This window comes from Anguilla anguilla, chromosome 5, assembly GCF_013347855.1.
Source record: "Anguilla anguilla isolate fAngAng1 chromosome 5, fAngAng1.pri, whole genome shotgun sequence".
Lineage (NCBI taxonomy): Eukaryota > Metazoa > Chordata > Actinopteri > Anguilliformes > Anguillidae > Anguilla > Anguilla anguilla.
This window is the reverse complement of record NC_049205.1, coordinates 13,387,667-13,405,326: the sequence shown is the minus strand read 5'-3', so window position 1 is coordinate 13,405,326 and position 17,660 is coordinate 13,387,667. Positions and strand designations below refer to the sequence as shown.

General features: G+C 39.6%; 1 protein-coding gene across 3 annotated transcripts; it reads right to left on the bottom strand.

Moving 5' to 3' along the window:
* Positions 1 to 328: 328 nt before the first annotated feature.
* sgms2a (sphingomyelin synthase 2a) lies at positions 329 to 17,399 on the bottom strand. Of its 3 annotated transcripts, none has more exons than XM_035418236.1 (6): positions 16,976 to 17,399; positions 7,133 to 7,745; positions 6,073 to 6,190; positions 5,282 to 5,435; positions 5,020 to 5,186; positions 329 to 2,491 (listed from the first exon to the last, which is right to left on the bottom strand). In XM_035418236.1, exons 2-6 carry the CDS (start codon positions 7,600 to 7,602, stop codon positions 2,306 to 2,308), a joined length of 1,095 nt encoding a protein of 364 aa, XP_035274127.1. In that variant the 5' UTR covers positions 7,603 to 7,745; positions 16,976 to 17,399; the 3' UTR covers positions 329 to 2,305. The 3 variants fall into 3 exon arrangements, with proteins under 3 accessions (XP_035274127.1, XP_035274126.1, XP_035274128.1); XM_035418235.1 differs by lacking the exon at positions 16,976 to 17,399 and adding an exon at positions 13,869 to 13,946; XM_035418237.1 differs by lacking the exon at positions 16,976 to 17,399 and adding an exon at positions 13,402 to 13,802.
* Positions 17,400 to 17,660: the final 261 nt, after the last annotated feature.

Here is a 17,660-nt window from a genome sequence, read left to right as displayed (position 1 = left end):
GAGAGAGCTTTGGTTACCAACTAACAAGCTTATATGTGTTTGTTATTCTGCTATCCAAAATGTAACTTCAAGCACTATTCTGACAAAAATAAATGAATACATAAATCAAAGGGCATATTCATTGGCCATTATTATCATTTCATACATTCATTTTGTGCTTGAGCTTAATCTCTGGAGCTTTTCCTTGTTCCTCAGTTGAGCATCTAGTTCTCATTGCTAATCAAGGCCTCATCGGGCTATAGTGCATGGTTCCTACTGAAACAATGCTGTTACACTTATTTTCATTGTTATACTTTACAAAATGAACTAATCAAACTTGGTTCTTTTCATATATATTTTATTCATAACAGTCATTTTTCAGGCATACAGTACATACAATAATGGCAATGACACATTGGTATGTTGATGACACAAAAAATTCAGACTATTATTGATAGTTTCATTTATAGAATGGGTTCACTATTTGACAACTCTTAAGGCACATAATACATGAACACTGATCCTGATTTATATCTTTCTTAAAAGATAAAATCAATGTTAAATAAGAGATTTATTAAAAAATAGTCTTAAGACATAGTATTAATTTTCTGGAATTTTTCAGGTTTCTATGGAGTCCTCCACCACGCGTAAAACTATAGTCATTGTATGTTTGTAATCTGTAGCAGTGAATAACAGACAGTTTAATAAATATACAATTTAGAGCTTCATTCTATTAGTTCATAAGCGCTGTTTCTATGTGAATGTGGTTCAATATTTTTTAAAAAACTGTCAAAAGACGCAGCAGATTCAGAGGCAACAAGCCCACAGTAATACACTACCATGTTATGATCCAGTGCAATGTTTCACTAAGTTAAACTTGCCTGTGATTTAAAGCTTGGGCATAAGCAATGTGCATTAGGAATTAATATCCAAAGCCTAATTGTGCAGCTTGTTTAGCCATTTTTTTGCCCGAAATGTCCGTAAAAAGCACTTCATTTCATATAAATTGACTATTTTCCTAGCCAAAGTCTTCAAACTGCTTGAACAGTTTTCATTAAATACCAAAAAGACAAAACTAAATTATAAAAACACTGAACTCCAATACATGTTTTTTTTTCCTAAAAATGTTGATGTAAGTGAAGTTTGTTAATCAATATTAACATACAGGTACCAAATGACACACGGCAAATGTTTTGGCCAATTAAAAGGTAAATGCTCATCTATAGAAAAGGGTCATTTTAAAGTCAACACTTATAAACATGTAACACAGACTCAAATTCATACCTTAACAAGGCAAATTAATAAAATTCAGACAAAATGTATAAAACAAAGGAAACAGTAACAAGAGAAAGTTCAAAATTTTCTCAATCTGAACTAAAAATGCATACAAAAAGGAAATATAATATTCATAAATGAGAATTCAGTTCCTTCAATTCCATTGTAAAAATGCCAGCAAGATACTGCATGGATTTGATCAGCACCCACAGCATCAGAAAGAGTGACTTCTGCTCAGCCACAGATCTGTGAATTCAGTTCTGTGTTCCCCATTTAAAAAACAACTTATGAGCACTGCCTTCTTGTAAACAAGATGCATTTGCTCTGTTGTCAATGAGGCTTGCCAAGGCTGTGATGATTATACTTACGATCAGCCTCAGCTGTAAGATGATTGTCACAGACCACTTATTGCACAGCTGTTTATTTGATTTATGTTAGAAAGTCACAGATCTGAAAGCTTTTCTGTCTGCAGAACTCAGAGACATAAGAATACACAGGGGTGTCTTCCTTTTGCCTATAGTATAATTGTACAAACTGCACCAAGTAAAGGTGGCTGCAGGCTCAGCCAAAGAGATTTTGTACAAGACAACAAACTCTGAAGCAAAGTTCAGTAAACAATGTGACAGTGTGGTTGTTTTTAAAAAATTCTTTCTTCTGTTTTTATTATTATTATTATTATTATTATTATTGTTGTTGTTGTTGTTGTTGTTTAATTTGATTGTTTTTGCAGCCAAGCCCGTTCACTTGAGTTACAGTAGTTAAATAATTAACATATTTTAAACAATAAAACACTCTCAGTTTTCATTTTGGAACAAAAATAGAACAGATAAAGGATCCTGGGTTACACGAGAATGATAAAACTGCTAATTTCACATGATGTGACAGGTACCCTCTAATGGTACACAAATATATACCTTTTCGCATTGTCTTTGGTCTTAGCTTCAGCAGCTCTCCTGTACCTTTTTGTCCCGTAGATCATAGAGATTTGACTACAAAGAAGGCTTCGTGCTAACTGCAACACTGGTAGTGAAGGCCTCAATGTGTAGTTTCCTCATTCTTCTCGTATGCTCTGGACCATGGAGTATCTCTTGCAGGAGTTCTTAAAGCAGGCAGGAGGCCAGGTGATTGGCCAACAGAATGCACAGGGCACCTGAGTCTGGACATTCCTTTCGAAGAAGTTAAACACAGGGTTCCACCACGTGTTTGTGAGGTAGTTGTATGCTGAACATCTCAGGGTCTGTCAACAGAAAAAAAACCCAACAAAAAACAGGGAATTAACAAAACATCTGTAGTGGTAGATGTTTTGTTCATTAGGTTCTTCATACAAAGCATTTGGAAAAACTATGGAAGTCTAAAATCAGATGTTAGCCAGGCATGAAAGCAAACCTCTAAATGACTGAAATTCAACAATGGGAATGGATACACAGATAAACTAATTACAGGGCAGATTAGCAAAGGCACAGATTCAATTCATACAAATGACATTAGCGTAATCTCATTTAAAAGACAGTTCAGCCAGGTAAAACACAACATTTCCCTGAAAGTCAAATCACAAGACTGCAAAATAGCAGAAGCAAACCAAATCCTGCCCCTGCAGAGGAGATCACCTTTCCACCTCATTGCTGCAAGAATTGAAACAAATGAACCATTTTGTGACAGTTATCTGCAAATGAATTATCTGTATGACAAAAAGTGTAAGCGAATTTTCTGCAGGAAAGACTTAATTAATACCCAACCATTATCTATACCCGCTTTCAGGAATACACACTAGACAGGCCGCCTCACACACTCATACCTGTGGGAAATTTAGAGCCTCCAGTTAGCCTACCTGCATTTGGACTGTGGAAGGAAACCAGAGTACCCAGAGAAACCCACATGGGAAGAACATAAGGCCCCAAGCCAAGATTCGAACCCACAACCTTCTTGCTGTGAGGTGACAGCGCTACCCACTGCACCACCGTGCCGCCCTCTTTAATTAATACCTGCTCCTTGAACTCAACACAAATGTTTCAGTTCATTAAGCTTAAAACAATATTTTATAAAAGTGATATAAATAATTGTATATAAACATTAATTCAGAAATGAACCAACTATAATTCATTCATGAACATGATATTTTTTCCTAATGCTATTCACACCAAAAATATCAGTACTTTTGCATTTTCTCTTTTACTGGCACAAAGACCTCAAGTCATGCTTTTCTGCCACAAAGCCCCACGGCAGATAAATATGATCTAAGATAAATATCATCTAGCCATCAAGAAATTTGAATTTAATATGAGAATGCAAAGCACAAATCAAATCATGCTTGTGTCAGAGTCACTGATCTTCAAGGCTAACAGGCTTTTAAAGACGCCTTAGACAACACACTGAGCCATCTTAATGACTGAAACGTCCCTGGTTCCGTGCACATGTGAACATAGTGCTTAAGATGCAGAACATGTGATGTACTTGTGAAACCAGTAGGGGGCAGTAATTAAGAGAACGTGACTCGGTTGGCTGTTAAAGTATTTCCTGTCTGGACTTTGGATCCTGGGTAGACGTTTGAAAATATTGAAGGGAATGGCACAATTGTTTTAGCTTAATGATTAATCAGTTACAGTCTTTGTTTTGGTTTTGTTATAAAGTCACAAAATACATATTCACACATATTTCCATAATGGTTCATATTTTTATAGTCATATAATCATATGATATGCACTTATAATTCACATCCAAAGTTGTCCATATTTGCAGCAGATCGATGACACAGAAGTATTATCAAGCTATTTCATCAGGAGCAAGCAAACAGGGCAAGTGCTCTTTATAGTTTACCTTGTACTCTTTTTTTCTCAAAGTAATTTGCCGTGCTGCACAGAATTCATTAAGGGCAGCCACGGAGAAAATGGGTGAAAATGCAGCCCCTGTCATACGAACAGACATTAGGAGGAGGCTGTGAGAGTGTTTGTGTTCTCGGTTTTATTGCGCCATGGGGAACGTGTAGATTTTTCCGCTAAAAGCATACTCAGCTGACACACACACACACACACACACACACTCACACACAGCACTGCCGGTAAACACAGAAAGCGTCTCGGTCTTGTCGTTAAAGTGGGACTGATGGATGCGGGATGCTGAAATATTTAGACTATTTTCAGAAAAGAGATAAAGCGCAAATCCACTCAGGTCCTTCCTTCGCGGCGCCCAACATACGATAGCTGTGTATCGCGTGTCTGAGCACAGGGCTGATAAACAAACTCCTGTTCGCCGGACTGCCTCAGCCTAAAACTGTCCCTTCACAACCATTCACAGGAATACAGACAGCCACGTCATTTCATCTGGAGCCAGGTGACAGTGTGGGTCCAGTGGACCAGACTACTCTGTAGCTCCTGAAATGATTTTTCTCAATAATACTTGGCTGGTGCTCAACTTTATGGGTGTATTGCCACATAATAAGATTATGTGATTTTAAAAATGTATTTATGGAGCAAAAAGAGTAACGTCATCTATAATTTCCTATTACATACAGTTAGAGTTCCCTGAATCTATGCACTTTGCTTCCAACATTAGCGTTGTTTTTTTCCTCCTCTGCTGATTTAAAACGGTAACCAAGAGCAGCACCATAAAACAAATTGATTGTTGGTGCAGAGAAGAAAGCTCTATATGAAATGAAATCAATCCATTGTTTCACCCCATCATTACAAAGGAAGGGTGATTCATTGACCGCTCGTTTTCCGACCAGCCCGTGGGATGCAACCGTACTCACAGGGCGGCTTACGGTCTCACCTGAACGTTGGCCATGGTGTGGTACCACCAGAACAGGCGGGAGGTGACGAAGTAGGCCACCACCACATCAACAGTGTAGTGCTCGTGCGCAACCAGGATGCAGACCACGCCCACCGCGCTCAGCAGCCAGCACATCAGGTGGTACCACCAGAAGCTTCTAGGGGAGTCTGTGGGAAGAAGGGGGTGGGGAAAAGCAGAAGTGGTGAATAGTGGTGCTTCAGTCAAGGTTCTCTGAGGGGTTGACTCTCAGTCAGGCACTTACACTCCTTGATGAACAGGTAGGTCAGAGTGAGCATGACCGTGTGGCCGCTGTACAGGAAGTCGCCGCACATGATGTGCGAGCCGGTGATGGACAGACCGCCCCCGGATATCAGCTGCAGGATCCTGTGCACCTTTGCCTGGGCGTCTCCATACAGCTGAAAGAGAAGAGTGTTTAATGGCCTGATCCCTGCTGATCCAGGATCAGTTCCTTACAGCTTAGAAAACGTAACTCCAGATATTAATAGCCAGATCACCACTGATCTAGGATCAAACACATTTCAATTTGATGTGTCTGAATCAAATGGAATCACCAAGTCTCCCTGACATATAAATATAATCTACCTTCACTGCCTTACAAAAGTGAAAAGAGTCATTTAATGTTGTTCTACAGTGACATATTGAACACTAACTACATATCAAAATGGGTCAGTCATCTCACAGAACCTGTATTAATAAACAGAAGTTTACAGCTCCATAAACATAACCTACTTTACACTGCATACTTTCCTGTATATTTGCCGTATTTAAAACAAAATTCTTTAGGTTTTTTTTTTATAATTTTTTTAGATTTGTCCCAAAAGACAGATAAGGCTTCAATATTCTCTGATGTATCCAGGAAAATGCTTTTTGTTGTGGATATTGTTCCAGGCTGTTAAAAATGAATGCCGTTTTTAGGACTGGGTCACGTGACAAGCTTCGATATTAAATCTGCAACGGAGGGGTGGATAAATGCAATAAGCAATGATGCGTTTTAAAGCACCACAGCTGCAGACCCCCCTGGGCAGCTCTCACCTTTGGGGCACAGGTCATGTGCATGCCTGGCACAGGCAGGGTGGTTATGTACATGGTGACGCAGCGGTACAGGTAAAGGGTTCCCATCAGGAAGAAGTAACGTCTGCCCACGATCGCTCTGAAAACGTAGGGTAAAAGTTCAGAAGTGCCCTCGTGCGCACTGTATGTGACAATGCCACAGAATCTCAGGAATACCACTTTCACAGATAAAACAGAATCATTATGGATAAAACAGCAATTACGGAAGGCAATAATGATTAGACTGTGCATATAATTAGTTACAGATTAGCTAGCCATTGTAGCATGCTTTTTTATCTATATTACTTATGTGCTATTACAATACAAAAATAAAGTGCTTGCTCATGTTGAAACTATACTTCTCTATCACAAATATTGATATATCATCTCAGAACATTTCAGCCTTTGTTCATTGGACTGTGGCATTACTGCATTCTCGAACTTGCAACAGCCAACTCCTAAAATAGCTCCAATACATTCAATAAATTAGTAAAAATAGGCTAGTAAAAAATAGGCCTTCAAGGACATGAAGAGCAGGAACATTGCAAGAGCAGGACTCATATTTTAAGACCTCTGGTGGCAAAGGTTCAAGGAATTTCCAGTCCTGCTGATATATTTTCAAATTCAATTTGAAGATATTTAAGTCATACCATAAAGCAGCCAAAGTCCAAACCAAGAGAGGGGAGAAAGAAGCAGGTTTGCAGGAAGGATTAACTTTAGTGGCAATTCAGACTGAGATAATCTGTTAAAATTCCACAAACGAAACCGCAATAATCGGTCACAAGGCCATGGAAAAGATAAAACCGAATGTTTACTCTAAGAACAGCTACATTCACTCAGTGTAGCAATAAGGCCTACTTTTTCTGCCCTAGTTTTATTTCAAGGCCAAATGCTTTCCAGTGATACAAACAAATAGTGGAGTAATGAGCAGCTACGCTGCTATAGCACAACCCTTCGATTTGACACAGTTTCAGTACCATTTGCGGGCATGTGCCAACACCAAGGAACGTGTGCAGTCCTGCCAAAGTCAGACGACACTTACTTGTATCTGAGGAAAAGCCACTGCACGAACCAGATTCCCACAAGCACCATCCCGTTGATCTCCGTCACAGAGAACGCCCAATTGACACGGTCAATGTAGTCAAAGAATTTGTCCGGCAAGGGCGGGTTGTTCTCTTTGGCTGGGACCCTCTCGTGCACGATCGTGATCATGACCGTGGTCAGGACCAGGTTGAAAACCGCGTACACGAAGGCGATGCCGGTCTTCCACCACTCCAGGGGCAGGTTGGTGCCCCTGCTCTCAGGCACAGAGATCTTGATGTAGTCCCGATGTTTCCGGATGCCCTTTCGGTGACCCCGCTTACTGTGGTGACCCCCGCTGCCGTCCTCGCCGGCGGCATTGAGGGAGGAGCAGGGCACACCGTTGGCCAGCTCGGCGCGGTCCTCCTCCACGTGTATGTCTTGACGGGCCTCCACCAAATCTCTTTCACCAAGCAGCTCCGGCGATGCCATGACAAAAAAGAGGCCAGGAAATGGAAATGATTCCGGGACGCCTAGCCGCTGGACTCTCAGTGGCCCGGCCAAACAAGCGGAAAACTGTCTTGCGCTTTATCGGTCTGGCAAGCTAACTTGAAGTCTTGCAGTCGAGCGTGTCCCTGAAATCAACACAAACCGCAGTCAGAGGGTGGTAATTAAAAGAGAAATCATCATGAATTATTCATTTATAACAATGAGATGGGGTAATTAACAGAAAAAGCAGCGATTAAAGTGCTTGAAATATTTTGCTGGAATCATCCCCTAAGGCTGCATTCTACAAAGAGGCAGATGACGTGATGCTGCTCGTCAAGCTCATGCCAATGCGAAGTAATCAAGCAGCTTCACAAGTTCCTTTACCCTTTAACCCAGAATAGCCTCCACTTTACACAGGGATGCCTCTAAAACTCTAATGCCATTGATCTACCAGGCTCTACCTGCACAAGGTCTATATCAATATAATTTTGAAAATCCAAACTCCCAGACCAAGTCCTTGCATAATGTAACTGTGTCTTCAAATGACATAGTAAGCTTATGTGAACATGTATTCTTCCAAACTGCCAACTATTTTAATCCACAATACCACCGTTTAATAGACCTTTTAAAGACTGCCCAGGAGGAGGGGAACATGGTGGCAGAGGGTAAAAATAACAATGGTCATTTTAAAATAAACAGAAATAAATTAGCCACGTTTCCGAAGCACAAACACTGCGCTCGGTGCTATTTTGGTATGCTGTTTCCCTGTGGCTAAAATGCCAGAGGCCACCGCACAATCGGGAGGTATGCATCTGTTACTTTAAATTTCATCTGAAAAAGCTAGACTTCAGAAAATGCGTAGGGGAGCCCTCATTGGCCAGCTTCAGAGGCCACTTGCTTGTGGATCAATCTGCTCGTCTGACAGAGGAATGACCCTGTAATTTTGTGCTTGGCAATACCCATCTATGGCTGCAAATCACAATTCAGCACTGACACAAATTGCGTTTCAATGGAACCAGAGGCAGCTACAGACAATGCAGTCTAAAGCCAAAAAAAGAGCTTAATATGAGCTTAAACCCTACATTGTTACAGATACTGTAAGTGAAGAAAACCATTTCAATGGGGTTAGCTCAACATTTAAAAAAAACTAAATTATTTCCATGACTAAAAAGGACAGGAAATTACTAACATATTTTATGAAGTGAAAATATGAAAAAAATAATTTGGGCCATGGAAAAGTAATAATATGCAGACCGAAATTTAAGCAATTATCAGATGATGGTCACTGCTTAATACAATCAATAGCCTGACTTGCTCAATATCTCTGTAGCCTAGTCTGCTTAAAATAATGAGTCATTCTGATAAATTCCCATTCTTCAGGAAACCTGGCAGTACACTAAACTAATATCCACTAATTACATTTCCATTTCCCTGTAAGATGAGACTATTGTCGATTTCAGAAAATATCCTGAAATGTCTTGATGATGAAATCTAGAGACCATAATGTTAGCCTTGTTTACCCAATTCACTTCTCAGCTACATACATTTTATGTTTCGCTGGATTACATGCAGTGGACATAGTCTATAGGAGGGGTCCACAACAAGGGCTTATCCATTTCAGTGTTTTGAGGCCAACTTGAGCTCTTAATTATTTAATTATTATCTAAATCATATCTACAAAACTGATCCGCATAAGCACCAGCTACAGCCAGGCTGCAAGTGTATCCTAAACATTTTACTGTACTCAGATACAGGAGTGAACCAGCATAGTTCAGGGAGCAATCTGAAAACTAAAACTAAAGTAATCGGTTGGAACAAAAACCAGCACGCAGACCAGCCCTCCAGGACCGGAGCTGTGCACCCTTGGTCTGTATATACGTAGGCTGTATACACTCAGAATTTCTGTTTTGGTTCTTGGTTAGCATAATTAACTGTCACTATTGCTGTAGTAATGTTGCAACTGTACACACTGGTCTGTGCATGTTGTTATCCAAGTCTGACACTACTGCTTATATAAATCATGTGAAGGCATTCTTCTATACGGTATGTCACTCTGGATATGAGTATCTGCTAAATGAACGTAATGTAGTGCATTACAAGAAAAATGGCCACAAAGCTTGAGTGCATTTAATAGTGTGGTCTCTTGTCTGCTCATGTTCCCTTTCATGCAAAGTGAGTGGAAGGAGGATATTTGAGCTTCCTGGACAAGTGCACGGAATTATGGGAGAATCATACGGAATGCTCCAATGTGCTTCCCTCTAAGATCCGTGGTTCTGATGATTGACAAAAAAAGCTTAAATATCTTATGCCCCAGGCAAATGTATATATAAACACATTAATCAACATTATCTTCCAGGACACCTTTTCTATTCAATGGGGCATTACATCCTGTATTTAATTTACAAGTACACATAACTTCTAAGATGGTAAAACGTGTAGCAAAATGCTATACGTGGTCAAGACTCACCTTGATCCACCACAATTTATTCATACAGCAAGAAATTACACACAGCTACAGGTGAATATGCAGAGGCATATGAATGCCTGAGTCATTACTGATGTGCACTGAAACCTGTTAACACACCCCAATGTCTCACATTCCTTTCAACACTCGCTGTACTGAAATGCAAACATCCACGATGACTTCACAGCAGAGCACCTGCCAAAAAACTTTCTGGGGAAAAAAAAACTACATGGTTCTGAAAAACAAGAAACCATTGTACATGTAACAAATTGCTCTTACTTTAAAATGTTTTCCTGAAAACTGCGAATTTCGAGTGTATTCAGAAAGAGCACATAAGTGGTGAAAACAACACCACTGCCTTCCAGACAGCACATTCTAAAGCATACTGTGATCTGCCACCATTGCACACACATGGTAGACTCAAAAGTATAAATATGGTCTGTGACAAAGTATTGGTATTATCAGTAAGTTGAGTGTACTGTACTGTACATCCATTTAGGCAGGAGGGACATGTTTATCTATTTAGCAAGGAGCCAATGTTCCAACTTCTGGCTTTAAAACTCAGCTGTAGTTATCCCTTCATTTTTGAAAGAAAAATAAACATACTTCCACTTCCACTCATATATTGATGTTCAATCTGTGTTCAATATATATAGTTTTTATAAACTATTTTTTTAAATATTTTTTCTTAGGTCACATTTCTGTTTGCAACACAAAGATATTCTTTTCATTCATATTTATTTTCTGACATTACACGCCTAACTACATACATCAGAACTTATCGTTAACTTATTCTAATTAAATAATACGGTTCTGAGATCCATAATGCACAGGGTTAAGAAGAGAAACTGTGTTTATAAATTCCTGGAATGCATTTTCATAACAGCCTCATTAATCATATTGATCCACCCCTCAAATCATAGATTCGAGCACAAAAATACATTCTTCCACACAGGTCCTTCTGACCCAATCTCCCTTTGAACCTTCATAACTAATGACATCAGAGCTTTTCAGGAAAATCTATTTCCCCTTCTGAGATGCTCAAAAAGCATCGGTCCATTTAAAAGCCCATTAACTGGTGTCGCTAAATGTATTTCAGCCACAATCATTTGAGATCCATAAAGGGCGCTCGCTGCGAAGCAACGGACACTCAGGACAATGTGAGAGAGTCAGATGCACTAAAGGACCGCCTCTTCAAAGCTGCAAGTAAAATATTTAAACGCTTTAAGCTTTTCATAAAATGATGCACTGGGTATACCCAGCCATTGCAATCACTAGACATACACCTGTTGAGAAACAACATATCTCTTTTTTTGAACAGTGTACCTTGTATGTTCTTGCCAATTTCAAACTCTGTAAATATGGATACCGTACCTTAAGAAACCGAAGTAAGGTTTTTATTGCTTCACAGCAGGAGACTCTGTAATGGCAGCCCTCTTTCAAAATTAGGCAGCCCACAGTGTCCTCTGTAATACAGTGCACTACAACTGCAAATTATCCCAGTTTTTTTCCTCCCTTTCCCAACAGTCCCACACCCAGTCCTGCTGACGGGATACAGAATGCGGTGGAAAACTGGCACTGAGCTTTATTCCACATGGGACCAAAGAGGGTAATATATGGCTTGGCTGCCTCTGTTGGACCTGTCTTGATCTTGCTATTCTGAGCGGCCACCCAACTGTCCTCAAGGACATATATTTAACCCAAGAAAACTGCATACTGCTGTGAACACACCAATTTGTATGTGTGCCTAATAACATGCCTACAGTGCACTGTCCAGTCATTTTCCTCATTCAGAGTTCCAATCCCAGCTTCAAAGGAAGGATTAAAAATAAACATGCAGAGTAGCATGCTAGGACCAGCCCAATGCAAAAGTAACAGAAGAATCAAGGAGGAGCCCTCCTAAGATACCAATCTCATAACTTAAAAACGCATGAATCCTCTTGCAATTTGTGCAACTGTAACTTTTATAAAGTCCTACAGGTTTAAACAACCTAAGATTTATTCAGCAGATTTTCAGTTTATTTCCAGATGCTGCTTTTGAAGTTCCCATCTGATGAAATGCATCCTTATTGGGCAAACAGTCTGACTGAGCATAAGTGACACATAATTATTCAATATCAATTGGCAGGCATACAATATACTGAGAGAGAACATGTGACTGAAAAAAAATTGGCAAAAGATTTCGGCTGAGGAGAGTCGAGTATAGGGTGTAGGCCAACCTTTTAGTTTATGATGCAGATTAAAGCAACAGCTGTGACTGTATGCAGTGAATGGGGGGTCCTGTGAATGGGGGCAAGTTAGTAATATTGTGATAAATAATTTTAGGTGTTAATAAACAATGCATTGAGAATAGAAAACTATCTTCTGTGCAACACTCCTATGTCTTTTCTGAGGGAGCTCTGCATGCCCTTCGGCTATTGTCCACAGAAGGCCCGGAAGCTCTTGACGCCATGCTACAACTGTACACAAAGGAAACGTGTGCCTATCCATCAACATCAGCACAGGACGAAAAAAAAAAACGTTTGTGTGTTTTATCTCTTAGTTTCGAGAGGTGCTGTATGAGGTGGCTTTAGCTTCCTTTGAAGGCTGAAAAGACCGTTTCCCTGATGAAGCCGCTCTGCAGCGTCTTGAAGGGCGAACCGCAGTAGGACGGCTAATTTCATGCTGTGGGAACATCCATCTGGGATATTACAGAGCCCAGAGGGTGTGTCAACAGGAGGTCTAAACATTTACTTTTGAGGAACGGGACAGAAGCCCCATGTGTCATTACCACAGTCTAAAAAAGGAGTGCAAGGAGGCTCAAAGCATCCATTACCTGCATAACCGCTACTCATTACAGCTAGAAAAAATATAGCCTACTATAGTTGTAGGCTACTAAACATTTTGAGCAATTTAATGTCCAAGATAATGTTTTTGGTAGGACTAGGACATCTTTCCCTACTGTGCCGAAGTATTTAATCAGCAATAAAGACAGCAATAAATAAATGCGCAGAAAAGAACGTATGTCGCCTTTTCTTCTAATTACAGTAATATTTAAATTGCAATGCAGTTTTTAAAAAATCTACTTGATTTAATTGGAACTATCAACTTTCCGGATCAGTAAGAGATAACTGTAAGAATGTGTCATTCATTGGCACTGAATGTTTGCTAGCGCACTCCCACACAAAAGTTACCACACACATTCGTAAAGAGAATATATGACAAACTATCAATGATTCACACGAGTCCGCGAGAACAGCACCGTGAGACATTCAACTGTTGTTTACCAGACTGAATGCATCCGTAATAAATAAAAAAAATCGTTCGAACGAGAATATTCTTGTAAATCAAATACTTACAAATACGATCCACAGAATCGCCTTCAGTGAAGCGGATTTGGGTTGAACAAATCTCACCCTCCAACATGTTCGCACAGGCTGAAAACGTACTCACATTTGTAGTACTGTCCAGATTCACTGTGGTTGAATAGTACAGTCCCATGAACGTCTTCACAAAAATACTGTGATATCGTCCAATTTTGTTTGGTATTAATGGGAATTAGGTAGCCGAGCCATGTGCTAACACACCCAGAAAAGATAGGTATAAATGACACTCCTTGCGTTCAGAAAAGCGAAATAAGTTACGAGGTTTGCTGGGCTACTATTTTGTTCTATATAGCACCGAATAATGCATAGTGTTAGGCTTTATTCGACAATATATCATAAAAATGTTAACTAAAAAATCTGAAGACAGTTTCGCAAACAAAAACCCTTGAATATGCCTTTAATAAAAACCCAATCAGCTTGCGATTTGATCGACACCTTACCTTAAGATACTTCCTTGATACCGTGAGCAAGTTAACCTGCGCCGTGCCCGGCCCTTTCTGTGTTCCCACTCCTGCTGGTGTTTACATAGCAGGAAAGAAACTGCGCTCCTAATACCTCCGTGCTCCTCCCAGACGCTTGACATCACACTTCTACACTCTCCCATTCAGCGCTGCATGACATATCCGTCTCACAGAGCCGGCTTTTTACCATATTTCAAGTAATTTAACAAATAATAATATGCTTGAATTGAAAGAAGTTTTTTTTCTGGACTTACTTTACAGAAAGACGTATTTTGGTGCATAACATCTAATTGCGCAATTCTGTCAAAAACAAATGAGTAACACAAATACAGTAGCTAGACTATGCAGCAATCCATAAGTGGATACATGTACGACGTAGGCTATACATGTGAGACACTGAGTCATCATATTCGAATGCTGATGGCGGACAAAGGTTTCACAAGTTGAAATCATGCGCAAGTCTTTATAAGGGCAAAAATAGGTTAGCTTGAAATAGTCTTTATTAAATAAATGTAAATGTGTAAAAAAAAATCCGCAGGTTGCAATTTATCCTTATTCGATATATCACTGTTTCATTATTTTGGCCTTACCCTAAAGAAAATAGCAACATTTCTAACTTTGGGACTCAAAATTAGCCTTTGAAAGTTACTTACGCACAGAGGCATGAAAAGCTAAATGTCACACTTTGGACAACATTTAAATTCAGGAAAGACTTTGATCCAGGAAAGACCTTTTAATGCTTCTAAGCATGGCAAGAAATTACACGTGTAAATTCATGAAAATATTAAAGGAATAGACATGTGTGGCACTAGCCTATGTACAGACGGGTGACAAATGAAAATAAAAACCTGAATAAATGAGCAGAAAAATATAGGGAATGCAGATGTTTCCATACAGGTGTACTGCAATTAAGCAGTTCCTGTCATGCTCTATGGTATGTATTTTGGATTAAGATGGCAAGAGGAAAAGATCTGAGTGACTTTGAAAGAGGGTTCATTATTGGGGCACATATGGCAGGAGTTGCAGTCACAAAGACTGCTCAACTATTTCAATTTGAAGTTTGAACAGTGACTAAAGTGACATTTGCATTTAGATATATGCAACCATACCCTTTGCAATTGCTGAGCTCACCAGTGCTCTCATTCTTAATACTATTCCAAACAGTTGATTCTGATAAGCCTAAGGTTTGGCCTATGTCTTCAAGATTTTTGTTGGCTCATTACTTCAGCACATTAGATTTATAATAGCACAATGAATATGAGGTTAAAATACAGGCCGTCGGCTTTAATGTCAGGGTATCTACATCCATATTGAGTGATCTGTACAGCCCTTTCCATGCATAGCCCCCCCCCCCCCCCCCCCCCCCCATTTTAAAGGAGCAAAAGTAATTGGACAAATGACCATAATCTGAGCCAAGTAGCGACTTGAAATCATGCTCAGGTTGATGTCAAATCGAACATCTTTCCTAGACATATACTGGGCACAACGGGTGCATAGCATAAACCCTTGTCAGCAGCAGAAACGAACCTTGAGAAATTAGGTGCTCTCCAAAGCTCTTAGAATTGCCACTGGTTTGTATAAAACTTCCCCTGTATCAGTAATGCATGTTGAAATGAGGGAAATACCTTGAAGAATCAGGTGAGTAAAACCAATGCTTCTGTACTGGGTTAATCTGCAAGGGCATAAAAATACTCTCATCCTACTAAGGCATTAAAGGGATGCTGGGAACATAAGTCCGTCTTCAGAAGTTTTGGGTGGGTAGGGAATGCGAAAGCTGGCAATCTAAGATTGCTCAATTTACAGTATAGCCCTACAGTTCCAAATTCTATAATTCTTCCTTGGTTATTCGAAATGGCAAGCATTGACCTGAATTTACAAGAGGAATTGAAAGAAAATTCTGGTGTTCTACCCTTATGTATGTAGTTTAGAGATATATTAAGCAAAACCGTTGACAATATTAACAGACAAATCTAAGGGTCCTGTTTCTGGGCATGCAGGTGCTGCAGTATTGTTTCCTTAACAAAACATGCTGTAGCTATAAAAAAGAGGGTATCGGATCATCTGGCTGTATATACTGTTGAGCCGCTAGCAATAATTTCAACTCTACAGTGGATAGAAGAAAACAGAACAAACAGTGTGGCAATTGGCTCTGACAGCTTCTCAGCACTGTCTAGTCTCAGACCCAGCAAATCCTCATGCAGGCAAGATATTGTGCTTTATATTTTCCATATATTGTATGGACTACAAATAAATGGCACAAACGTTCATTTTCTCTGGGCGCCTGCCCATGTTGATGTAGAGATAAATGAAGAGGTAGATATACTGGCCAAACAGAAGGCTCCAAAGCACTGAAATCCCACTAGGTAGAGCCAAGGCTAAGGGTTATATCAAATTTTACATGCACAAAGCTTGGCAAGAATACTGCAACGATGGAGAAACAGGTAAACACTTATACAGAATAGAAAAACACATTGGTGCTGGGAGAATGAGGGTCTGGAATCGGAAGGAATAAAACATTGTAACTTGTTAAAGAACTACATAAAAATGGTAAGCATCCTACAGGAAATTGCATAGAATGTAATGAGCCAGAAAGAGAGGAACATATATTTCAATGTAGAGAATACACTAAAGCGCAAAACAGTTTATTTAGGTCTTTGAGAGATGCAAAACACAATACTATGTTGTTAGATAAGTTTCTGGAAAGGTCCTCAAGTTAAATATTTTGTCACATCATTCACTTTCTAAACTGGTCTAATTGAAAGTTTAGTAGAATTTAATTTTCCTTTTCTTTTTGCCAAATAAACTTATCCACACGCCAGTCCAGTAGGTGGCAGTAATGCACAAATAAATTGGTTTACAACTGCCATGAGAAGGGGATGAAGAAAACAAATGCGTTCAGATTAATTCTGCTCAACGCATCTTCTTTTATTTTCTATAAATCAATTCAAAACCTATACAAAATCCTTACTACCTCAGTTGCTCTAGTTATATCCCCGCAACTATAGCAGTCACGCAAATGGCACAATAATAAAAGCCATCCATAAGATAATCAATGCTCACTCGCTATCATGCAGTAGCCTACTTACCATGGCTGGTTTGCTACCCCGTTCAGTTAAAGGATTAACTGAATCGTGCCTAAAGCACAAAGTCGAAACTGACCATGTATTGATGCACGTGCACCTTCACTGCAAACATCGGAGAATATTGGCAAACCAATAAAGGACCAGAGGTCTTTGCCAAACAACACAAATTGAAGATAAAAGCTATGCAGTAAGCATTGCGCCACAAAAGAACACTCGAGAATTATGCAAAAGAGTAGCTGAGTTCAAATACAACACTGGTACCTTACCCGTGCGTTAGCTCAATTTGGCTGGCCACACTGCTAACGCTGCACTGTTGTCTTTCCATAAAACAGAATGCATATCAGTTTCAAACATGTCCCTCTTTGAATTTCATGGAGTTCAATGCCAAATCTAGAAAAAATATGTCTTTGTCCCAAACATTATGGAGTTTACTGTATGTAACCATTTCTCATATGCACTGAAGAGGAGCTCTATAGTATGCTGGTAATAAGAAACTAATTGGTGGATATTTCTGGCCACACTTTCAGAGCCCATGGCCATATCTGAAGCAGTGCACTTGCCTACTATTAGTGCGGAGTACACTAGATGAGAAAGTTGTGAAGTAGGTGCAATCTTCTCTAAGTGTAGTGTACTTAAAATTCCAGAATGACATACTTTTTCCCCCTGTGGTTTCACTGAGTATTTCAGG